General features: G+C 45.7%; 1 protein-coding gene and 1 non-coding gene across 4 annotated transcripts in view; one reads left to right on the top strand and one right to left on the bottom strand.

Annotated features, from left to right (window-relative positions):
- The window catches only part of LOC126092575 (putative inorganic phosphate cotransporter), a 348,655-nt gene that overhangs the window by 44,358 nt on the left and 277,554 nt on the right, over window positions 1–26,743 (bottom strand). For all 3 annotated transcript variants that reach the window (XM_049908262.1, XM_049908264.1, XM_049908263.1), the window contains exons 2-3: window positions 19,081–19,292; window positions 14,323–14,565 (exon numbers count right to left, since the gene is read on the bottom strand). In XM_049908262.1, the coding sequence (XP_049764219.1) occupies window positions 14,323–14,565; window positions 19,081–19,292 (455 nt within the window). The remainder of the gene's footprint in view (window positions 1–14,322; window positions 14,566–19,080; window positions 19,293–26,743) is intronic.
- On the top strand, window positions 16,382–16,456 carry Trnal-caa (transfer RNA leucine (anticodon CAA)). Its single transcript has one exon. It is a non-coding gene; the product is annotated as a tRNA-Leu (tRNA).

Here is a 26,743-nt window from a genome sequence, read left to right as displayed (position 1 = left end):
CCCGAGGGAGGACTCGAACCGCAGCGCCTGAGACTGCTTGGCTAATCCCGCGCGGCCTGCAACTATGTTACTGTCCAAATAGAGTTAAATGCATGCTGTAATATTCAAATATCAGTACAGATGCTTTCAGGACATCACGCGGTACGATAATACAGGAAACACATAAATAACAAGTTTCTTGCAGTGGCCATTCTTCGCAGTAGCTGTACGTTATCAAAAGTATCCCAACACCTATAAATGTACATTAATATGGGAAAGGCCAACCTGCGCCTTCATGACATCTTGAACTCTACTGGAGGCACTTTTAGTGAAGTGTCTGACGTCTATGGAGGAATGGCAGCCCACTCTTCCTCAATAGTCGATATCTCACAAGATGCTTCTGTATTGTCTTCAGGACTTGGTTTTTGTTTGTGCACATGAGATAATGCAGCACAACTTGTAGGCTGACTGTTACAAACACCTTTCATGTTATGTGGGGCGAATCACCTAAAACTTGCACCACAAATGTTGTGGGAAAGGGAAAGTGCTATTGATCTGCGGTTTTCACAAAATGGATCGATAGTCAAGGGCTCGTTAATCAATCAGAAGATTGTTAAAAATATTTAGAAAATGTGTTTTTGTGCAAACGTACACTTTTTAAATGTAACAATGGCTGTTGACATTAACAAACTAAAAGTAGAGTAACTTAGAATGTCTCTGGTGTTTGTTGTAGGATTGTAGTGAGATTCGTTCACGAGATATCGTATTTTGAGAAGTTCCTACTCTGATACTTGTACAATACCTATGGTAGCACACTAAAAAACAACGCCTTATGTAGATTATCACGAGTAACGAGACAATTTACCATCAGAATCTGTGTTCAAAATGACGACTGGCAGCGGCAGCACACGCATCCAGCCTGATATGGAATGACTTCTGCACACGTGCTAGCATTCCAGCGGAGATGTTCGAGAAGGTTGCAATAATACGTCGTTGCATGTGTCCTTGTAGACAGCGTCTTTCAGCCTTCCCCACAGAAAAAAAGTCTACAAGCGTCAAATCCGGGAAACGGGCCGACAAAGACACATGTACTCTGCGTCCAGTCCGACGATTCTTGAAGACATGCTGTGCTGTGGTACATCGTGCGCTTTGGGCTGGACAGCCATCATGTTGGTACCACAGGTTCCTCCCAGAAATACTAAAATGTAGACTTTCACGGCCGGGAATGCATGTCCATTATAATTATCCAGGCTGTTATGCCGTGGTCGCTTGATGAATTCTGTGTCAATTCCCAACGTTGAAGTGGAATGAACAGTTTTATGAACAAACGGATGGCGTGGCTGTGGGAAGCCCCCTAAGTCCCGTAATTGCAAATTTCTTTATAGAGAAATTCGAATAACAGGCCTTACGTACAGTCAGCAAAAAATCAAATGTATAGTTCCGATACGTGGATGACACGTTTGTGCTGTGGAGACATGGCAAGGCCGGTTCAACGAACATCTGAATAGAGAATTCAGTTTACAATGGTGGAGGAGGTAGACGGCAAATTACATTTCGTCGATGTGCTTGTTTTTAGAAACGAAAATAGTACTTTGGGCCACTCAGTGTACCGCAAACCCACGCACACGGATCGTTATTTGCACCGGGATTCGAACCACCACCCACAACAGAAGTGGGGTGTTATCAAGACGTTAGCGGACAGAGCTAGAAATATTTGTGAACCTGAGTTGCTCGACGCTGAGATGGAACATCTCCACAATGCACTAATGAAGAACGGATATTCGTCCGCCGAAATGAAACGTGCGTTGTGACAGCCGCGCAGAAATCATAGTGACGTACAGGTTACTGCAAAATCTGACGTGTTCCTGCCGTTTGTAACGGAAAGAATATGGAGGATCTTGACGAATCGGAATATTACCGTAATTTACAAGCCCGCCACGAAGATACAGGATTACCTTAAGCCTGCCAAGGACGCTCGCAAACCATTGGGAAAAGCTGGAGTGTATCGGATCCCATGCAGCTGTGAAGATGTTTATGTGGGTACCACTAAAAGAGCTGTTTCAAAACGTTTCGAAGAGCACAAGGGCAATTGTAGAAGAGGAGAAACGGAATGATCAGCTGTTGCGGAGCATGCTTTCCAGCCAGGGAACCATCATAATCGTTTAGCGGAGACGCAAGTACTAGTGGCCACAAGCGGATATTACGAAAGGCTCTACAGGGAGGCAATTGAAATCGCTAAATACCCTAATAATTTCAACCGAAAGAAGGAGGGTGTGAAATTAAACGGTATATGGATGCCGGTGTTAAAGAAGATGTGTACCACCCGTCCACTACTGGGTGATGGCAACGGCGATCGACGGTAGCGGACAGCGGCCAATTGCACTGACGTTTTCGAAACACGTGATGTCACGCCGCGGGGCGGGAGCGCGCGATCACGGAACTTAGCAGCAGTCAGTAGCGAGCCAGTGGGTGTGTTGGACCTTCCATCGAGCGACAGACCCTCTTGAAGACGTCTCCCGCAGACGGGGACGAAACGTTGGGAATTGACACAGAATTCATCAACCGACCACGGCATAACAACCCGGATAATTATAAGGGACATCCTCCCAGAAATGTCTTGTAGGATGCGTGGAAGATGGTCTGTTAGGAGGCTGCGATATTTGTGTGCATTCAGTGTTCCGTCTATGAAACACAGGCCTTTGAGCTGATGGTTCACACACTTACACTACATAGACGCTGATATTCCACTTGACGAAGCCAACGGGGATGTTTAACAGGCCAATGGTGCATGTTTCGGCGGTTTACTAGGCCACGATTGGTAAATGTGGCTTCATCACTAAACAAGATACGTATATTAATGACCATGTACAGAAGTTAGCACAATTCTCAAAATCGTTTCTGTGCAGCTCTTGATGGAGAGGGATGTGATCGGAACGGAACCTACGTCGACAAGGGCTGCGTAGGACTCTCGCCTGACTCTTGGCACTTCCTCGAGCAATTGCGCGAGAGCTAACGTGCGGATCAACTTAAACAGCAGCGAGAAAATTAATTTCCCCTTCTTCTGTCGTCACTTCTGTTGCGTCACACTGGACTCGCGTTCGGGAGGACTACGGTTCAATCCCTCGTCCGGCCATCCTGATTTAGGTTTTCTTTGATTTCCTTAAACCATTTCAGGCAATTGCCGGGATGGTTCCTTTCAAAGGGCACGGCCCACTTCCTTCCCTAATCAGACGAGACCGATGACCTCGCTGTTTGGTATCTTCCACCGAATCAATCCAGTCCAATACTTCTGTTACGTTGCCTAGGTGTTACGCTACCACGTTCACGTAATTGGTTGATGAGGTTAACAAACAACTGCCGAGATGGCTGACGTCTATTGGAAGTAAGAGTGATTTCGGGCGTGCCGCAGTGGAGTGTCGTAGGACCGTTGCTATTCACTATATACATAAATGACCTTGTGGATGACATCGGAAGTTCACTGAGGCTTTTCGCGGATGATACTGTGATATATCGAGAGGTTGTAACAATGGAAAATTGTACTGAAATGCAGGAGGCGCTGCAGTCTGGAACCGCGAGACCGCTACGGTCACAGGTTCGAATCCTGCCTCGGGCATGGATGTTTGTGATGTCCTTAGGTTAGTTAGGTTTAACTAATTCTAAGTTCTAGGGGACTAATGACATCAGCAGTTGAGTCCCATAGTGCTCAGAGCCATTTGAACATTTTTTTTTCAGCGAATTGATGCATGCTGCAGGGAATGGCAATTGAATCTCAATGTAGACAAGTGTAATGTGCTGCGAATACATAGAAAGAAAGATCCCCTATCATTTAGCTACAATATAGCAGGTCAGCAATTGGAAGCAGTTAATACCATAAATTATCTGGGAGTACGCATTAGGAGTGATTTAAAATGGAATGATCATATAAAGTTGATCGTCGGCAATGTAGATGCCAGACTGAGATTCATTGGAAGAATCCTAAGAAATGCAATCCGAAAACAAAGGAAGTAGGTTACAGTACGCTTGTTTACCCAGTGCTTGAATAATGCTCAGCAGTGTGGGATCCGTACCACATAGGGTTGATAGAAGAGATAGAGAAGATTCCTTACAGGATCATTTAGTAATCGCGAAAGCCGGCCGGTGTGGCCGAGCGGTTCTAGGCGCTACAGTCTGGAACAGCGCGACCGTTACGGTCGCAGGTTCGAATCCTGCCTCGGGCATTGGTGTGTGTGATGTCCTTAGGTTAGTTAGGTTTAAGTAATTCTAAGTTCTAGGGGACTGATGACCTCAGAAGTTAAGTCCCATAGTGCTCAGAGCCATTTAGTAATCGCGAAAGCGTAACGGTGATGATAGATAAACTCCAGTGGAAGACTCTGCAGGAGAGACGCTCAGTAGCTCGGTACAGGCCTTTGTTGAAGTTTCGAGAACATACCTTCACCGAGGAGTCAAGCAGTATATTGCTCCCTCCTACGTATATCTCGCGAAGAGACCATGAGGATAAAATCAGAGAGATTAGAGCCCACACAGAGGCATGCCGACAATCCTTCTTTCCACGAACAATACGAGACTGGAGTAGAAGGGAGAACCGATAGAGGTACTCAAGGTACCCTCCGCCACACACCGTCAGGTGGCTTGCGGAGTATGGATGTAGATGTAGATGTAGATGTAGATGTATCTTGCTGTAAACACCGTACGAGAACTGTATACTCCTAAACTCTCCATACACCATTTCTGCATTGGTAAATCCCATCGTCCACTCGCGACATATTGCTTGGACTATCACACACTAACTGACTAACAAGTTGCGGTGCACTCGGCGAACACACGAGCACACCGTAAGCAAACATAATAACATCATACGTAGCAACTACGTAGGTTAAATGGCACAAACAAGTACCGGTGTGGAAGATTTTCAAAATACGATATTTCGCAAATGATTCGCCCTAGACTGGAGCAACAAACACCACTGACATTCTAATTTACCCTACATTTAATTTTTTAATATCAATAGACATTGTTCTGTTTAAGAAAAGTGTATGCTTCCACAAAATATACACTTTCTAAGTATTATTTTATTCTGTAGACTAGCTAACAATACGAGCCCCTGGCTATCAAACCATTCACTGTAAACCAGAGATCAATAGCATTTGCCATTTCCGAAGCATCTGCTGTGCAGGTTTTAGGTGATTCACCCTCTAAATACACTACTGATCATTAAAAGTGCTACACCACGAAGATGACGTGCTACCGACGCGAAGTTTAACCGACAATAAGAAGATGCTGTGATACGCAAATGATTAGCTTTTCAGAGCATTCACACAAATTGGCGCCGGTGGCGACACCTACAACGTGCTGACATGAGGAAAGTTTCCAACCGATTTCTCATACGCGAACAGCAGTTGACCGGCGTTGCCTGGTAAAACGTTGTTGTGATGCCTCGTGTAAGGAGGGGAAATGCGTACCATCTCGTTTCCGCCTTTGATAAAGGTCGGGTTGTAGCCTATAGCGATTGCGTTTATCGTATCGCGACATTGCTGCTCGCGTTGGTCGAGATCCAATGACTGTTAGCAGAATATGGAATCGGTGGGTTCGGGAGGGTAATACGGAACGCCGTCCTGGATCCCAACGGCCTCGTATCAGTAGCAGTCGAGATGACAGGCATCTTATCTGCATGGCTGTAACGGATCGTGCAGCCCCGTCTCGATCCCTGAGCCAGCAGATGGGGACGTTTGCAAGACAAAACCATCTGCACGAATTGTTCGACGACGTTTGCAGCAGCATGGACTATCAGCTGGGAGACCATGGCTGCGGTTACCCTCGACGCTGCATCACAGACAGAAGCGCCTGCGATGGTGTACTCAACGACGAATCTGGGTGCACGAATGGCAAAACGTCATTTTTTCGGATGAATCCAGGTTCTGTTTACAACATCATGATGGTCACATTCGTGTTTGGCGACATCGCGGTGAACACACATTGGAAGCGTGTATTTGTCATCGCCATACTGGCGTATCACCCGGCGTGATGGTATGAGGTGCCATTGGTTACACGCCTCGGTCACCTCTCGTTCGCATTGACGGCACTGTGAACAGTGGACGTTACATTTCAGATATGTTACGACCCGTGGCTCTACCCTTCATTCGATCCCTGCGAAACCCTACATTTCAGCAGGATAATGCACGACCGCTTGTTGCAGGTCCTGTACGGGCCTTTCTGGATACGGAAAATGTTCGATTGCTGCCCTGGCCAACGTATTCTCCAGATCTCTCACCAACTGAGGACGTCTGGTCAATGGTGGCCGAGCAACTGTCTCGTCACAAGACGTCAGTCACTACTCTTGATGAACTGTGCTATCGTGTTGAAGGTGCATGGGCAGCTGTATCTGTACACGCCATCCAAGCTCTGTTTGACTCAATGCCCAGGCGTATCAAGGCCGTTATTACGGCCAGAGGTGGTTGTTCCGAGTACTGATTTCTCAGGATCCATGCATCCAGATTGCGTGAAAATGTAATCACATGTTAGGTGTAGTATAATATATTTGTCCAATGAATACCTGTTTATCATCTGCATTTCTTCTTGGTGTAGCAATTTTAATGGCCAGTAGTGTAAATGTGCGGATTGCGAATCACTGGCATGACTCAAAGACTTTATAGCGCATATATTAGTCTACTAAAGGAGTCTTCTTTTGAGTAGAAAGAGGTGTCTTCAGCCATTACTTAGAAGGCAGGTTGCTGGGCCCAGTGATCAGAGTTCGGTAGGACAACGAGGGTATGGACAAAGCACTACTGCTCCTGTATGCTTGATCTGCGCCGAGCGCTATTTGCATCGCAGTGCCCGCTGAAGGTTTGGAAAGATCATAATTCTGTCTTCTGAGTTATTCTTGATGGGCATTGTTAAGCTGCAGCGTCTAGGATTATTGGTGAGATCGTTGCTGGCTTGCGTTGCCTTCGCATAATTCCATATTCCACGATTTTTCAGGTGCTGCTGTGTGACGTGCTTTCTCAGTTATGTTTTCATGTGAGCAAGATAAGGTTACTGTTCAGATCGCGTCTTCGTCTGAATCTGCGAGGACCAGTTTTCATTTCTCAGTGAGCAATACGACGACATAGGACATTTTCCACGTTACTTTCCAACTCTCAACATAATAAAAAAAATGGTTCAAAATGGCTCTGAGCGCTATGGGACGTAACATCTATGGTCATCAGTCCTCTAGAACTTAGAACTACTTAAACCTAACTAACCTAAGGACATCACACACATCCATGCCCGAGGCAGGATTCGAACCTGCGACCGTAGCAGTCGCACGGTTCCGGACTGTGCGCCTAGAACCGCGAGACCACCGCGGCCGGCTGATTTCAACAGAAATAATATTTTCTTCTTTTATATGCAATTTTTTATACAAACGAGGTAAGCAGGACTAGCAGAGAACTTCAACAAACATGTTAAATCAATGAAAACATGGAGACGTTCCGTTTCAGTGAATCATTTTCTTGCAGTTAGGCATTACGACATTGCAGTTACACCCACATGACACGTGTCTGTGCTACATGGAGATACGCATTTGCTCTGATAGGTTTTTTTTTATAACAGTTGAAGATTTAGTTTGCGATTTATCTCCAACTTGTGTTAATAGAACCTTTATATGTTCTGTTGTGCTACGAAAATTTGCTTACTATTTCATATTTCATTAACTGTATTCAGACCGTGTTGCTGTTCTTTCCTGGATCAAATTTCGTATAAAGGGGATTGTTTTCAGGCAGTTAATACCGGGGTTATAACACGCTCGGTGCACAAGTTAAATCGTAACAGACATCAGCAGCTTTTAGAATGTCGCCATTTTTTGCACAGTTCGTTTGGTTCATCTCCAGGAATCTGGAGCATTGGTTCTAATAGATTTCGTGGACACAGAATCGGAAGTAACATTAAACCTCCGATTCGTTAAAGAACAGAACTTCCGAGTATAAAATAGCTTTAAAGATCTTACTACTACACAAATAGTTCGTGTGTTAAGTGTTTGACGTTAAGCATGCAAGTGAGAAAGAGATTACAGAAGATCTGATATAATGTTCAAAGTTTGTTGCAAGACGTTACGGGCTCTCATTATGAAACACTGGATGTCTATAGTCTGGGTAATTTACAGTCCATTTTATGCAAAAGCTGGTTTCTCGCGTATCTCGATGTGCATGACGTATGCCTCCTAAACTACACTCCTGGAAATGGAAAAAAGAACACATTGACACCGGTGTGTCAGACCCACCATACTTGCTCCGGACACTGCGAGAGGGCTGTACAAGCAATGATCACACGCACGGCACAGCGGACACACCAGGAACCGCGGTGTTGGCCGTCGAATGGCGCTAGCTGCGCAGCATTTGTGCACCGCCGCCGTCAGTGTCAGCCAGTTTGCCGTGGCATACGGAGCTCCATCGCAGTCTTTAACACTGGTAGCATGCCGCGACAGCGTGGACGTGAACCGTATGTGCAGTTGACGGACTTTGAGCGAGGGCGTATAGTGGGCATGCGGGAGGCCGGGTGGACGTACCGCCGAATTGCTCAACACGTGGGGCGTGAGGTCTCCACGGTACATCGATGTTGTCGCCAGTGGTCGGCGGAAGGTGCACGTGCCCGTCGACCTGGGACCGGACCGCAGCGACGCACGGATGCACGCCAAGACCGTAGGATCCTACGCAGTGCCGTAGGGGACCGCACCGCCACTTCCCAGCAAATTAGGGACACTGTTGCTCCTGGGGTATCGGCGAGGACCATTCGCAACCGTCTCCATGAAGCTGGGCTACGGTCCCGCACACCGTTAGGCCGTCTTCCGCTCACGCCCCAACATCGTGCAGCCCGCCTCCAGTGGTGTCGCGACAGGCGTGAATGGAGGGACGAATGGAGACGTGTCGTCTTCAGCGATGAGAGTCGCTTCTGCCTTGGTGCCAATGATGGTCGTATGCGTGTTTGGCGCCGTGCAGGTGAGCGCCACAATCAGGACTGCATACGACCGAGGCACACAGGGCCAACACCCGGCATCATGGTGTGGGGAGCGATCTCCTACACTGGCCGTACACCACTGGTGATCGTCGAGGGGACACTGAATAGTGCACGGTACATCCAAACCGTCATCGAAGCCATCGTTCTACCATTCCTAGACCGGCAAGGGAACTTGCTGTTCCAACAGGACAATGCACGTCCGCATGTATCCCGTGCCACCCAACGTGCTCTAGAAGGTGTAAGTCAACTACCCTGGCCAGCAAGATCTCCGGATCTGTCCCCCATTGAGCATGTTTGGGACTGGATGAAGCGTCGTCTCACGCGGTCTGCACGTCCAGCACGAAAGCTGGTCCAACTGAGGCGCCAGGTGGAAATGGCATGGCAAGCCGTTCCACAGGACTACATCCAGCATCTCTACGATCGTCTCCATGGGAGAATAGCAGCCTGCATTGCTGCGAAAGGTGGATATACACTGTACTAGTGCCGACATTGTGCATGCTCTGTTGCCTGTGTCTATGTGCCTGTGGTTCTGTCAGTGTGATCATGTGATGTATCTGACCCCAGGAATGTGTCAATAAAGTTTCCCCTTCCTGGGACAATGAATTCACGGTGTTCTTATTTCAATTTCCAGGAGTGTATGTGTCATACAATGATATAATTTTGTAAGTACGTTCATGGTATATGTGGATACTGCATACAAAAAGTGTTGCGAATAGAGTTAGTAGTAAAGAAGTAATAAATTGAAACGTCGTGTCTGTGTTGCAGTTTCACGGCATGAGCAAGGCAAACGAGGCAAGCAACAAAATTTTCTTCTTTCATCATTTTGGTGGGGGTGTCGGCAAAGAAAGTTTCGAAAAGGTTTGAAATTATGTGTGAAGTTTGTTGCAGATCGGTAAGTGCCCTCGTTCTCAGTTATTGAACGAATGTAGTCTAGGCTACTTGCGCTGCGTTAGTTATCTCAAGACATACGGTGTGTCCAGGAGGAATGATCAATGTGGGACGATATGGCAGGAATGACCATAACATTACAACGGGCGTTTTACAGAGTATCAGTTGAAAAATATGTAATTTTAACTCTCCTTTAAGCGTTATCGTACACGTCACGCTACAGTTCACAGTAAATGTTCGAACATCCCAATGTCAGCTTCAGTGCGGTTGTACACTCTTGGGAGAACAAGTTATGTTGCTTGTCTGGTTGACTCTGCACACTCTCTAATGAGGGCAGCAACGCCCATGATGCGATCAAGCAATTCAGCTCGCGTATTGATAATGTTGTGTCGGCAGATTAGCCAACACAACGCACACTAATTTAGAGGAGGCCGAAATGCACGCGTCAACTCATGAGGCTGGCGCTAGGTCTGAAACAGGATACGTAATGAATGCTATAAAGAAAAGTACGTAGCTGCTGGAATACTTAACTTTAATCCATCATTTGTATACAGCGTTCTTGATGATACAAGTGAGACTCTCTCTAGAAATGGTTAATGGCCCCTTGCTAGGTCGTAGCCATGGACTTAGCTGAAGGCTATTCTAACTATCTCTCGGCAAATGAGAGAAAGGCTTCGTCAGTGTAGTCGCTAGCAAAGTCGTCCGTACAACTGGGGCGAGTGCTATTAAGTCTCTCAAGACTTGCCGTGTGGTGGTGCTCGGTCTGCGATCACTGACAGTGGCGACACGCGGGTCCGACATGTACTAATGGACCGCGGCCGATTTAAAGCTACCACCTAGCAAGTGTGGTGTCTGGCGGTGACACCACAGATAACGTGTGTGTTCTGTCTTGTAAACCATTCAGAATAGGGCATACAGGGTAGTCCACTGATCGTGACCGGGCCGAATATCTCACGAAATAAGCATCAAAAGAAAAAACTACAAAGAACGAAACTTGTCTAGCTTGAAGGGGGAAGCCAGAAGGCGCTATGGTTGCCCCGCTAGATGGCGCTGCCATGGGTCAAACGGATAGCAACTCCGTTTTTTAAAAATAGGAACCCCCATTTTTCTTACATATTCGTGTAGTACGTAAAGAAATATGAATGTTTTAGTTGGACCACATTTCTCGCTTTGTGACAGATGGCGCTGTAGTTGTCACAAACGTATAAGTACGTGGTATCACGTAACATTCCGCCGGACGGTATTTGCTTCGTGATACATTACCCGTTTTAAATGGACCGTTTACCAATTGCGGAAAAGGTCGATATCGTGTTGATGTATGGCTGTAGTGATCAAAATGCCCAATGGGCGTGTGCTATGTATGCTGCTCGGTATGCTGGACGACATCATCCAAGTGTCCGGATCGTTCGCCGGATAGTTACGTTATTTAAGGAAACAGGAAGTGTTCAGCCACATGTGAAACACCAACCACGACCTGCAACAAATGATGATGCCCAAGTAGGTGTTTGAGCTGCTGTCGCGGCTAATCCGCACATCAGTAGCAGACAAACTGAGCGAGAATCGGGAATCTCAATAACGTCGGTGTTAGAGGAATGTCGTTACACGTATTGCCAGGTGCAATGACGTTGACGGACATCATTTTGAGCATTTATTGCATTAATGTGGTATTTACAGGTAGTCACACTGTAACAGCATGCGTTCTCAGAAATGATGGTCACAAAGGTACTTGTATCACATTGGGACAACCGAAATAGAATGTTCAAACGTACCTACGTTCTGTATTTTAATTTAAAAAACCTACCTGTTACCAACTGTTCGTCTAAAATTGTGAGCCACATGTTTGTGACTATTACAGCGCCAACTATCACAAAGCGAAAAAAGTGGTCCAACTAAAACATTCATATTTCTTTACGTACTACACGAATATGTAAGAAAAATGGGGGTTCCTATTTTTAAAAAACGGAGATGCTATCCGTTTGACCCATGGCAGCGCCATCTAGCGGGGCAACCGTACATACTACATGTGTATGTAATAAAAAATCGGGGTTCCTATTTTAGAAAACGCAGTTGATATCCGTTTGACTTATGGCAGCGCCATCTAGCGGGTAGAAAGCCTGTGTAGGGAGACAGTGGCCATAGATGTAGTCGCCCGTGATTGGTTGATTAGCTTTGGCAGAAAAGTGACGCCAAACGTCTCTCGCGCTCCTATGTTCGCCGTGCTTTTGAATTGAAGTTCAGAGGAGTTTTGGAAACGATTAAAAGGTATTTGAATTATTGAGAGACTTGTTATGCGTTGTGCATGCATGTTCGATATAGTTGTATATCGTTTTAATTCGTAAATAGCGTTTCCGATCTTAAATACAAGTTGAAATAATGAATCGTTTTGTGATGAACTTGGTGGGCCCACATGTTTGAAGTAAACACGTTAGTAATTGTACAGTATTGTTTTTGACATCTGTAATTCGTTCTGCAGACGTTCGTAAACGATGCCAGGTTGTGCTGCATTTGGTTGTTCCAATATAGGCGAAGGTGGATTTCGCATGTTAGCATTTCCACGCAATGAAGAAAGACGAAAGCAGTGGGCAGTCGCAGCCAACAGGGCTGACGTAAATCAAACAGGAGCCTTGTGGAAACCAACCAAGTACTCTTATCTGTGCGAAGTAAGTCGTTTTTGCTTTTTAAAAAATGGTTCAAATGGCTCTGAGCACTATGGGACTCAACATCTTAGGTCATAAGTCCCCTAGAACTTAGAACTACTTAAACCTAACTAACCTAAGGACATCACACGCACCCATGCCCTTTTGCTTTTTACTACATATAAAACAACTTGCAATATATATAGTTAAATTTGAAAACAGACCTGTAAATTGGCTGTGTGAAAATTATTATAACACATTATTCTTATAAACGAAGGCATTTAACGAATGATTTCGCCATATTGTCTTGTGCTTCTGATTTGGTGAGTGTGTACTCCACTACTCCACTACTGGCCATTCAAAAGTCCCGCCCGCAGTTTGGCAGAAAAATGGCTGCCGTATCGTCCGGTTGGCCACTCTCTCACTATAAAGGCTATCTACTAGCGGGCCAAACATAGCGACATCTGGTTTCCCCCTTCAAGCTAGACGAGTTTCGTTCTTTGTAGTTTTTTCGTTTGATGCTTATTTCGTGAGATATCTGGCCCGGTCACTATCAATGGACCACCCTGCATATGAGTTTTTTTTAACTTCAAATGAGCGTCCTTTCATATCCCTCAATATTCACCATTCCACCTGGGACACTTAACTCAATATTTGTCCGCTGCATTAAGCTTTTAAGATAGGATTTACCTATCAATGAGTAGATTATGACAGAAGTTTAAATTTTACTTGTATTAAATACCGAAAATGAAATTTTTGTTGCTCCTCGAAGCCGGTAGATAGACAACTTGAAACTGGGTCCATACACCATGAATCGGGTTAACCGTTTGGTGATACACGCTTTTTTATTTACTAAGATGTTATCTGTTCTTTCGGACATGATGTTAGATGCTTACAGGCGTTGACATACGTCAACGGGGACAGATCAAAATGTGTGCGCCGACAGGGACTCGAACTTGGGATCTCCTGCTCACATGGCAGACGCTCAATCCATCTGAGCCACCGAGCCCGGTCGGGGCACAGCTTTTCATCTGGCCCCGTTGACGTATGTCAACGCCTGTAAGCAGCTAAGGGTGTTCATTTTATTGTAATTTCATTCTATCGAGCTGCTTGGTCTCCGATGGTATCTGTTCTTTCGGACATGTCCGAAAGAACAGATACCATCTTAGTAAATATATAGTTAAGGCTCACCGGCCACTTGACCATCTTCTTCTTCTGTGCGAATGCACAAACAGTGCCCGAACTCTTACGGGAATCGGCAACGCGCCGCGAGTAATGAGTATAATGGGCGGGGGTATTACGAATGTAGTGCGGGACAATACGTTGAGAATGTGGGTCTCGCGGGAGGCGTGCCAGAGATAAATCCCTGCAGTCGCGCTATCCTCTGTGTCCTCGGTGGCTCAGATGGTTGCCGGCACGGTAGCTCAGCGTGTTCTGTCAGAGAGCTGGTTGGCCTCTGTAATAAAAAAAACTGAGTGAAAAGATCAACAAAACGAACTTGACCGGATGTCATGTGACGTCCGCAACGACCAAACACGACGATCAAAAAAAAAAAAAAATGGATAGAGCGTCTGCCATGTAAGCAGGAGATCCCGAGTTCGAGTCCCGGTCGGGGCACACATTTTCATCTGCCCCCGTTGACGTATGTCAACGCCTGTAAGCAGCTAAGGGTGTTCATTTCATTGTACGATACACATTTTGTTTTGCGTTTTAGTGACACTTGGTTTCTTCACTAACAACAGCATGGCGGCCAGCAAGTGCGAGGGCCTTTGGGGGGCGGGCTCAGTCAGCTGCAGTTGGACGGTGAGTGACGCGGAGCGCGTAGCCTTACCTCTCCGAGACCCATGAGGACGCGGATGGCGATGAACCAGCCGGAGCCGCCGTAGCGCGCGGCCACGGGCGACAGCAGCGTGAAGATGGCCGTGCAGAGGATGCCCAGGCCCAGCGAGTACTTGCCGCCGAAGCGCTCGGCCAGCATGCCGCCGGGCAGGTGCGTCACGATGTAGCCCCAGAAGAAAGAGCTCAGGATCAGGCCCTGCGTCTGCTCGTCCCAGTCGAACTCGGCCAGCCCGCACTGCAAGCACACATCATACAGGCACTTGCTACCTCACTGCGATCAACCTTTCACTCATCAAACTGTACAACCCTTAAACAATAATTCACTGAAGAGACAAAGAAACTGGTACACGTGGCTAATACCGTTCAGAACCCCCGCGTGCACAGCGTGGCATGGACTCGACTAATGTCTGAAGTAGTGCTGAGTCCATAAACCCGTAAGAAAATGGTTCATTTGGCTCTGAGCACTATGGGACTCAACTTCTGAGGTCATCAGTCCCCTAGAACTTAGAACTACTAACCTAAGGACATCACACACATCCATTCCCGAGGCAGGATTCGAACCTGCGACCGTAGCGGTCGCGCGGTTCCGGACTGTAGCGCCTAGAACTGCTCGGCCACCCGGGTCGGCAATCCGTAAGAGTACTAGAGGGTGGAATGTGGAGATCTCTTCTGAACAGTATGTTGCAGTATCCCAGATATGTTCAATAATGTTCATGTCTGGGGACTCTGGTGACTAGCGGAAGTGTTTAAACTCAGACGTGTGGAGTGTCGCATTGTCCTGCTGGAATTGCCGAAGTCCGTCGGAATGCACAATGGACAAGAATGGTTGCAGGTGATCAGGAAGTATGCTTACGTATGTGTCACCTGTCATAGTCGTATCTAGACGTATCAGATCTTCAAACTTATTTTACATCCAAACGGCACGTTTCCAGGCATAGGCTCCTCGTAAAAGCTTTGTGTTCTCCTCCACAGCCTCTAGAAGCCTGGTATAGAATTTGTGGAACACCCTGTATACAGAGTGTTTGACAATCTACAGCACAAACTGAGGTAGGTGAAGGTTGACAATAATGGAACCAAAATGTTTCCATAAATTTGGGTACACAAAAAAAAAAACATTTGTGACAAAATTTGAGAATTATTCGAATTCAGTTTCGCTTATTATGCAATTAATCCTTTCTAGCCCTAAACACGTTTCATCACCTCACTCCCATTATCAATGGGTAGGTCTACTTCTACTACCTGATTCCCTAGATTGTTACGTACCATAAACCCATCTTTTAACCATTCATTGGCTGACATAATACATGTAATTGATTTTTCATAGAACATTCTAAGACAAAAAAAAGAAGAAAACGAATCGGTAGATGCGCTATACATGTACAGACAAACAAATGATTAAAATTTCAGAAAAACTGGATCATTCATTCAAGAGAAAGAGACTTACAAATTCTATAAATATGTAACCCGTTGGTCCACGTGTGGCCCTTATGCATGCAGTTATTCGGCTTGGCATTGATAGAGTTTCCAGAATGAGATTTTCACGCTACAGCGGAGTGTGCGCTGATATGAAACTTCCTGGCAGATTAAAACTGTGTGCCCGACCGAGACTGGAACTCGGGGCCTTTGCCTTTCACGGGCAGGTGCTCTACCAACTGAGATACCCAAGCAAGGCTCACGCCCCGTCCTCACAGCTTTACTTCCGCCACTACCTCGTCTCCTACCTTCCAAACTCTACAGAAGCGCTCCTGCGAACCATGCAGGTTTAGCACTCCTGAAAGGAAGGATACTGCGGAGACATGGCTTAGCCACAACCTGGGGGATGTTTCCAGAATGAGATTTTCACTCTGCAGCGGAGTGTGCGCTGATATGAAACTTCCTGGAAGATTAAAACTGGAAATATCCCCTAGGCTGTGACTAAGCCTTGTCCCCGCAATATCCTTTATTTCACGGGTGCTAGTCCTGCATGGTTCGCAGGAGAGCTTCTATAAAGTTTGGAAAGTAGGAGACGAGGTAGTGGCGGAAGTAAAGCTGTGAGGACAGGGCGTGAGTCGTGCTTGGGTAGCTCAGTTGGTAGAGCATTTGCCCACAAAAGGCAAAGGTCCCGAGTTCGAGTCTCGGTCCGGCACACAGTTTTAATCTGCCAGGAAGTTTCATTGATAGAGTTGTTAGATTGACAAAATCCGGATCTGGTTTGAGTGCCCTGCCTATAACGCTCCAAACGTTCTTATTTGGTAAGAGATCTGGTGACTTGATGGCTAAGGGAGGGTTTGGCAAGCACGAGGACAGCCAGTAGGAACTTCAGCGGCGTGCAGACGCCCATTATCTTGCTGAAATGTAAACGCAGGATAGTTTGGCATGAACGGCAACAAAACCGAGCGTAGAATATTGTCGACGTACGGCTACACTGGAAGGGCCCCGCGGATGACAACGGCAGTGGTTCTGCTATGAAATGAAATGGCACCCCAGACCATCACTCCTGGCTGTCGGGTCGCTTGGTGCTCAGGTTGGTATCTCACCTCTGTAAGGGGCGTTACGAGACGCGTCTTCACCGATCATCAGTTCTCAACTCGAAGCGGGACTCATCACCGAAGACAGTTCTACTACACTCAACGAGAGTCCACGCTGAATGTGCCCGACGCCACTGAATTTGGGGTTGTTGCTGTACAGAGGTCGGTGCAAGAGGCTCTGTGACAACAGCCCCCTTTCTGAGAGCCACCTATTAATGGACCCTCCTATCGCTCAAATAACGGTTGAATGTCTGGTCGATGATACCGATGAATCTCACGATTGCTCGGTCCTCACATCCTGTCGTCTCTCTATGTCGACCACTTCCTTCTTGGCACTGTACTTCCTTCTTGACACTGTGCAGCCATGGCTCACCCATTCCTGCCAACATCATTGAACAGTTGGATCACTTCTATTCACGTATCGAGCAAACTACATATCCGCCCTCAAATGCTGACATCAGCATAAATTATTCACGCGCCTGTCTCCTAGGCTCAATTACTGTCCGGCTGCGTTCATGGAATGACATTCGCAAAGACTTTATATTCTGGTAACCAATGTTCCCTGTTGAACATCTTTGCCAGCTGCGTGGTGAAAACCTATAAAAACAAATAAGTACACTACTGGCCATTAAAATTCCTACACCACGAAGGTGACGTGCTACAGACGCGAAATTTAACCGAGAGGAAGAAGATGCTGTGATATGCAAATGATTAGCTTTTCAGAGCATTCACACAAGGTTGGCGCCGGGGGCGACACCTACAACGTACTGACAAGAGGAAAGTTTCCAAGCGATTTCTCATACACAAATTAGCAGTTGACCGGCGTTGCCTGGTGAAACGTCGTTGTGATGCCTCGTGTAAGGAGGAGAAATGCGTACCATCACGTTTCCGACTTTGATAAAGGTCGGATTGTAGCCTATCGTGATTGCGCTTTATCGTATCGCGACATTTCTGCTCGCGTTGGTCGACATCCAATAACTGTTAGCAGAATATGGAATCGCTGGGTTCAGAAGGGTAAAACGGAACGCCGTGCTGAATCCCAACGGCCTCATACCACTAGCAGTCGAGATACCAGGCATCTTATCCGCATGGCTCTAACGGATCGTGCAGCCACGTCTCGATCCCTGAATCAACAGATGGGGACGTTTGCAAGACAACAACCATCTGCACGAACTGTTCGACGACGTTTGCAGCAGCATGGACTATCAGCTGGGAGACCATGGCTGCGGTTACCCTTGACGCTGCTTCACAGACAGGAGCGCCCGTGATGGTGTACTCAACGACGAACCTGGGTGCACGAATGGCAAAACGTCATTTTTTCGGATGAATTCAGGTTCTGTTTACTGCATCATGATGGTCGCATCCGTGTTTGGCGACATTCTCCAGATCTCTCACCAACTGAAAACGTCTGGTCAATGATGGCCGAGCAACTGGCTCGTCACAATACGCCAGTCACTACTCTTGGTGAACTGTGGAATCGTGTTAAAGCTGCATGGGCAGCTGTACCTGTACACGTCATCCAAGCTCTGTTTGACTCAATGCCAGGCGTATCAAGGCCGTTATTACGGCCAGAGGTGGTTGTTCTGGGTAATGATTTCTAAGGATCTATGCACCCAAATTGCGTGAAAATGTAATCACATGTCAGTTCTAGTATAATATATTTGTCCAATGAATACCCGTTTATCATCTGCATTTCTTCTTGGTGTAGCAATTTTAATTGCCAGTAGTGTACTCTAGTCTACGCTTCAACGATAGCCTGTGGTTATTTTATAACTCTAATTGTACCCAACAACACCACTTCTTCACCAGAAGTATGTGAACACTCCCTTTTATAAATGTACGTGAGTATGGTCTTTGACAGTGTCGAGATAACTTTGAACACCAGATGATCCTGAAGAAAATCTAAGCAGAAAGGTGTGTAAAAGAAATTCAACATGATGCGGCCTAATATAAGATTTAAATTCAAAGCGGGGATGCTTAGGCTTCTTACAGTATTTCTCAATAACAAAGAGAGTTGGATGGACAGCACTGGTGGCGCCACAACCTTTCACAAAACCATCTTGATTGGTGGTTATATAGACGGCCTTATGTATTCTCTTCTAATATTTTCGTCGTGTGTGAACATACTGCCAGGTTCCCCTTCAGTTTCAACTCGGTTGCTATCTTCATCTCTCGAATTGCCTTGTTGGGGAAGCCCGTCGGTAAGAATGTACATAAAGGATAAAGAAAAACATGCGAAATACCGAGCTGGCCTCGAACTCGTCGTCAGCGGGGCACTGCAGGCCGACGTCTGGCTGGCTGTCGTTGGAGGAGGAGTTTCCAGTGCTGGAGCCTGCTGAGGCGTCGCTGCACGCCATCTCCGTGATGGCCACCGACAGACTGGTGCGCATCGTGTACGCGTTGGCGATCGCCAGGAATCCCATCACCGACAGCACGTAGCGCTGCTGGATGCAGCCTGCAACAGAACGCGCCGAACGTTTGTAAGCGGGGTAGACACAAGTCGGGGAAACCTACCGACATACATGACGTTGTCACAGGGACGCTCGTGGCCCAGTGCCTGGAAACAATGAAGCTGCTTGGCTGTTCGCACGCTACTGTCGTGAACATCTATGGAAAGTGGTTGATGGACCGTGAAACCACGAGGAGGCGACAAGGTGTTGGGCGTCCGTGCCTCATCACAGAACGCAGAGCTCGGACACTTGCCCGCTCTGTACAGCGGCATAGCCGGCGATCTGATCTGATGACAGAGTGTAATATCGGTGAAGGCCAAAGTGTTCTGAAGTCTTTGGTTCAGTGCACATTGTTAAATAAGAGGCTCCACACCACACGAACCTTGCGTGTTCCTACGTTGACTCAACAACATCGTTAATTACTATTGCAGTGGGCGCAGGGTTAGCGAGATTGGACAGTGGATCAGTGGAGACTTGTCGCCTGGTCGGATGAATGACGTTCCATTTTCCTCAAATTTATGTCCGGATTCACCATGGTCCGCGCCAGCCGCTGCTCGAAACACGCACCGTGCTATTGACATAGGGGTCAGTGGGGGCAATATTGAGCTATGGGGCCATTCATCTGGGCTTCCATGGAACGTATAATAGTAATCAAAGCCCAGTGTGCCAGTTACGAACCATGTGAATACTACGCACCATCTGTTAATGCTTGATGTGTTCCCCAGCGGCGATGGCATCTTCTCACAGATTAATTTTCCATGTCACAAAGACAATATCGTGTTCCTGTAGGTTCAGGAGCGTCCTAGCGAACTCACATTGAGGCGGCAGCCACCAAATTCGCCTAATCTGAAGGATTTCTAGCATTATTTTCTGCTAGAAGGGCACCCCTCAATAAATTTGGGGAAAGACATTATTGCGCTGGGCCATACTTTAAAATGCTTTATTCCACTCTACTACACTGCGGGAAAAGATTATAGTATTTTATAAGTTTTCAGTTCACTCATTATTTATTGTTGTAACGGTGCATGTGGACTACATAAAATGATTACATTTATAGATCAATGGCGCTTGCACTTCTGAGGTACCAGGTATCGATACATGCTGAAACACCCATATTAGTACATGGTGTAGCATCCACAGGCGCCAAGACAGGCGCTGATTCTGGCATACAGTTGATCGTACAGATATTGAATACTGTCTTGGGATACTTTGTGCGACGCCTAGTCGTGCTGTTCACGTGGTTCTGTAAGAGTTTTTCATTGACGAGTAGCACGAATCATTCCTATCGTATCCTAGAATGTTCGACTGGAGACAGCCGGCCGCTGTGGCCGAGCGGTTCTAGGCGCTTCAGTCTGAAACCGCGTTGCTGCTACGGTCGCAGGTTCGAAACCTGCCTCGGGCATGGATGTCTGTCATGTCCTTAGGTTAGTTAGGTTTAAGTAGTTTCTAAGTCTAAGGGACTGCTGACCTCGGATGTTAAGTCCCACAGCGCTTAGAGGCATTTGAACCATTTTGATTGGAGACAAGTCCGGAGATCGTGCTGCCCAGGGAAGATGCTGCACGTCTCGCAGATCATGTTGAGTTTTACGGGCAGTGTGGGCGAGCGTTGTCCTGCTGGAACAACACATCACCTTCCTGTTTCGAGAGCGGCAAAATAATGGATCTAACAACTATCTGCTTGTATCGAGAACTCCTTAGCGTCCCCTTCAGAAACACAGAAGGTAAACCAGAGCTGTAGCTTATCGTACCCTAGACCATAAGGCCGCTGGGTCTTGGACGAGTGCAATCTAAGAGAAAGCACTCCACCGGCGGGATGGAGGTGTGCGTGTTGGTAGTCCCACTGCTAACAACATTTCATGTCGACACGTGTGGGCTCACAAGCTCTCTTTGTCCGAGCTGTGGTAGCTGTACGACCTGCCACTGCTACCTTAAAGTACTACGATCCTAGCGGACGCCTGTGCTGCTGAACGTCCAGAACCTCACCTACGTGTGTGAGAATGTTCACGTGACCACTGACACCAGCATCGTTTCACAAATGACGCAGCACCTCCAACTTGTGTGGGAATTCTCCCAAAGGATCATCCGGCCACGCGGAAGGCCACAATGTGACCCCTTTCAAACTGGTTCATTTGGCTGTAGGATGCACGAGTGCGTCCCCGTGGCATAGTTTCCTGGTTGCTTCACGCGGTTTGCACCACACTGAGCCTTCTGGCTGTGGGCATTCCCTATTAATGGGTAGACACAGACTGCGCTCTGCTAGCTATGCCATGATGCTATCTGTTGGCTGACGATGTTGGAACAATCTACTATCCCCCAGGTGACATACACCATCATCAGATCCAAATGGACGTCGAAATTCCGCATGTACTAATTTTTTTCCGGCAGTGCAGTTTAAAAAATGACCCGTTCTCCAGAACATCATCATCATCTCGTCAAGAAACTGTTTGTCACGCGTATTCGTGCATATCACGGTCGTTATCAACGTACATTATCTCGTGATGCATAGCTACAAGTCAAACTTAATACACAGTTATTTAGGAACTGACACATGCGTATCATTGGATATACAGGGTGGTCCATTGATCGTGACCGGGCCAAATATCTCACGAAATAAGCGTCAAACGGAAAAACTACAAAGAACGAAACTTGTCTAGCTTGAAGGGGGAAACCAGATGGCGCTATGGTTGGCCCACTAAATGGCGCTGCCATAGGTCAAAGCGATATCAACTGCGTTTTTTAAGACAGGAACCCCCATTTTTATTACATATTCGTGTAGTACGTAAAGAAATATGAATGTTTTAGTTGGACCACATTTTTCGCTTTGCGTCAGATGGCGCTGTAATAGTCACAAACGTATAGGTACGTGGTATCACGTAACATTCCGCCAGTGCGGCCGGTATTTGCTTCGTGATACATTCCCCGGGTTAAAATGGACCGTTTACCAATTGCGGAAAAGGTCGATATCGTGTTGATGTATGGCTGTTGTCATCAAAATGTCCAACGGGCAAGTGCTATGTATGCTGCTCCGTATCCTGAACAACATCATCCAAGTGTCCGGACCGTTCGCCAAATAGTTACGTATTTAAGGAAACAGGAAATGTTCAGCCACATGTGAAACGTCATCCACGACCTGCAACAAATGATGATGCCCAATTAGGTGTTTTAGGTGCTGTCGCGGCTAATCCGCACATCAGTAGCAGACAAATTGCGCCAGAATCGGGAATCTCAAAAACTTCGGTGTTAAGAATGCTACATCAACATCGATTGCACCAGGACCATATTTCTATGCACCAAGAATTGCATGGCGACGACTTTGAACGTCGTGTACAGTACTGCCACTGGGCACAAGAGAAATTATGGGACGATGACAGATTTTTTTGCACGCGTTCTATTTAGCGACGAAGCGTCATTCACCAACAGCGGTAACGAAAACCGGCACAATATGCACTATTGTGCAACGTAAAGTCCACGATGGGTGCAACAAATGGAATGTATGGTGGGGCATTATGGGAGGAAGGATAATTGCCCCCATTTTATCGATGCCAATCTAAATTGTGCAATGTATGCTGATTTCCTACGTAATGTTCTACCGATATTACTACAAGATGATTCACTGCATGAGAGAATAGCGATGTACTTCCAGCATGATGGATGTCCGGCACAAAGCTCGCGTGCGGTTGAAGCGGTATTGAATAGCATATTTCATGACAGGTGGATTGGTCGTCGAAGCACCATACCATGGCCCGCACGTTCACCGGATCTGACGTCCCCGGGATTTCTTTCTGTGGGGAAAGTTGAGGGATATTTGCTATCGCGATCCACCGACAACGCCTGACAACATGCGTCAGCGCATTGTCAATGCATGTGCGAACATTACGGAAGGCGAACTACTCGCTGTTGAGATGAATGTCGTTACACGTATTGCCAAGTGCATTGAGGTTGACGGACATCATTTTGAGCATTTATTGCATTAATGTGGTATTTACAGGTAATCACGCTGTTACAGTATGCGTTCTCAGAAATGACAAGTTCACAAAGGTACATGTATCACACCGGAACAACCGAAATAAAATGTTCAAACGAACCTGCGTTCTGTATTTTAATTTAAAAAACCCAGCTGTTACCAACTGTTCGTCTAAAATTGTGAGCCATATGTTTGTGACTATTAGATCGCCATGTGTCACAAAACGAAAAAAGTGGTCCAACCAAAACATTCATATTTCTTTACGTACTACACGAATATTTAATAAAAATGGGGGTTCCTATTTAAAAAAAAAAAAAAACGCAGTTGATATCCGTTTGACCTATGGCAGCACCATCTAGCGGTCAAACCATAGCGCCGTCTGGTTTCCCCCTTCAAGCTAGACATGTTTCGTTCTTTGTTGTTTTTTTCGTTTGACGTTCATTTCGTTATATATATATATTCCATTCAACATCACCCATATATATAGGTAATGTTGAATGGATTATGGTTGTGGACATGTAGTCGAAGTGGTCACTGTCACTTCCTAGCAGTGAACAGGACGTTCTGTCTCTTTCGCATCAGTGCAGTTTCAAGGGAAAAAAATTCGAGGTTGTTCTTTAACGTTCTCAATCTCTCGTGAATATTCTCGAATGTTAACGAACGCTATACGTACAATGCAACTTGGGAACGGCAGTTATAGCATTGATCCGCACTTCGGCAAAATCATCTTAACCGGTGAGTTGTGTACATTATAAAGACAGAGGAATAAAAGAGTATATCGGCTTGTGGAGGGAAACTACGGAAACACAGCATGATCGTGTAGGCGCATAATTTTACCAACAAAAAAGAAAGTCGTTCAACAAACAAATCAGCGAATACAGAATAGAGTTCCAGAGGAAGTAAAAATATATTGATGCAATGATGAACCAAGACAAAATACTAAACTTCCCAACAGAATTCTTGTATTCGCTCGATTTTCCCCCTACGCCTTCGTAAAAGAACGTGTAAACAAGATAACAGAAGTGGTAATAACCTAAAAACTTAAAGGCTAATCAGTATTCATACCATGGATTCCGCTCATTTCAACTAACAATTTGGCTTTAATAGTCTCCAATTTCCAGAAAGACCATCGTACAGTGTGATTATCAATACAGCACGTGGGCAAACATTACAGTGTTATGGAGTGAACTTAAAAGAACCGTGTTTCTTGCACGGACAACATTGTTTTCCTTGTTGGACATCCACAAAACCTATATGTCTTCTAACCCGAAAGCTAAATTCCAAATGTAGCTTTGAATAAGTTAAATACTACACATACGATGTGATTCACTGCAGTTTTTCCAGTTCAGAAAACAAAGGAAGAAAACAAGCGACGTATGTCCTTTTCAGCTAGTAGGATTGTCACTTGAATACGAAAACCAGACACCAAGTATGGTATAAATAGCTAATTTAAATCCAATCATTACCAGTTTAGAATATTTTTAAAGTCCACCCTCAGGTGGTCGTTACAAGCTTTCTTGCTGAGGTCTCGCTTTGTGGTCGTTATTTGTTTGCTGCTATAATATAAACAATTTTAGTGTTTAAAATTTTTATACATATGGAAAAGTTTTGAATTTGATGAATCGTACGGAAAACGTTCTTAAAGCTGATTAATATATAATTGGGCAAAATCTTACGTGATGTATGGTCCTGAGCGACGCATTCGTCAAAAATTTGTATTGTATATTTCTACGAGGGCATGCAGAAAGGTAATAGATCATAATTTTTTATTCTGTTCTCAGTATCAGTTGAGGTATTCCATGTCATGCATGGCACTCGATCGACTTTTCCGCTTTACTGATGCAAATTGCAACCACACGCCGCTAGATGGTTCCGAATTGTACCGTGTAACATGGCTGTGTGTAACCTATGTTGGTGCGTGAGAAAACTAAAAGTGCGACTTCGAAGAATTCGTCCTCACTTGGAGCACTCTCCGCTTCAGCATGACAACACCACGCCACACACAAGTGCTGCGACATCTGCAACAATCCGACACCTTGGGTTCACTTTCATCGATGGCCCTCTTTACAGTTCCTTGGCCCATCCGATTTTCTTCATCTGTTTCCAAACCTTAAAGAATACCTTCGAGGGCTTCGCTTTGATAGTCATGAAGCCGCGCAAGCAGAGCTGAGGTTGTGGCTATTCTACAGTGACGATATCAAAAAACTGGTCTCCCTTTGGGAAAACTCTGTTCGTCGCCAAGGTGATGACGTTGAAAATTACATATGAGGGCATGAAAAATAAAGACGTAGAACTTTTGTTTTATTAAGAAGGACCTCGTAAATTTCGTTGTGTCGCGCATGCACAATGAACATGTGTACTACATAGTTCACTAATTATCCGTTGACTGCAGTTATCCGTTTAAGAGCTTATTAAACCGACTAAGTTTCTGCTATTGAGCGGCTTAGAGATACATATGGGATTGTCTGTCTGATGTGTAAGTTTTGTAAGCATAAGTAAGGACACTTGTTCCTCATATTACAGAAGCTGATTCGCCCAGATCGCATGAAAATACACAATGATTACTAGTTTCACTGAAATTAAATTGCCGTCTTCAGATCATTTGTATAGAAAAAATTTCCTATCAAATGTCAACAAGGACACAAGATGAATGGACTTTATAAGCGCTGAAACTTCCCCTTCAAAAATTAAGAATGACTGTGCTGGTAAACTTCTACGTTATTTCATTTTCAAACATCTGAGCAAAACTGAACGTACTCAGACAGTTCCCTCTTTACTTATTCTGATCATAACTAAACTGACACACAATATTTTTTTAGCGCAACGCAATCTAACTTTCAATAATCCCTACAAAAGAATGGCCCTGAATAACAATAACCTGTACCTTTCATGAATGACTTAACCTCACAAAAATCTTCGTTACTCAAACTACTGCAATACAGCGACCGACAATACTGCCAGCTAAATAAAAGATTCTAACTACTGAAGGCACTAATTACTGATAGGAATAGTTAGCAAATGAAAGATTTTGATAGAGAACAAACAATGTATTTACCTTAATAATGTTCAAAAGTCATTATATATATATATATATATATATATATATATATATATATATATATATATATCAGTTCATGACATCCAGTCTTACAAATTTCCTTTTTCTGGCGGTCACACGTCCAGATCGTCCGCTCTCAAAACTCTGGCATCACTCTCACCTCATCCACCACTGCTGGCGGCTCACCTCCAACTGCCCAACGCTACACGCTGTTCACATCCAACTGTCCAACACTACACAAGCAAATATCCAACAATGAGTCCAACCAGACACAGACTGCACACAGTACAGTCAGCGATTTTCATACAGAGCACTACGTGGCGTTACCAACATAAAAACCTAAACAGCCTACTTAAAGCGTCTTATGTATTTCATTTGTTGACTATTGCGCACTGTTCACACAGCTGTTCCCTTATTGTGTGGCGGGACATGGT

Source organism: Schistocerca cancellata, chromosome 7 (genome assembly GCF_023864275.1).
Source record: "Schistocerca cancellata isolate TAMUIC-IGC-003103 chromosome 7, iqSchCanc2.1, whole genome shotgun sequence".
NCBI classification, from domain to species: domain Eukaryota; kingdom Metazoa; phylum Arthropoda; class Insecta; order Orthoptera; family Acrididae; genus Schistocerca; species Schistocerca cancellata.
Note: the sequence above shows the minus strand (reverse complement) of the source record. Positions and strands in the feature narration are given on the sequence as shown.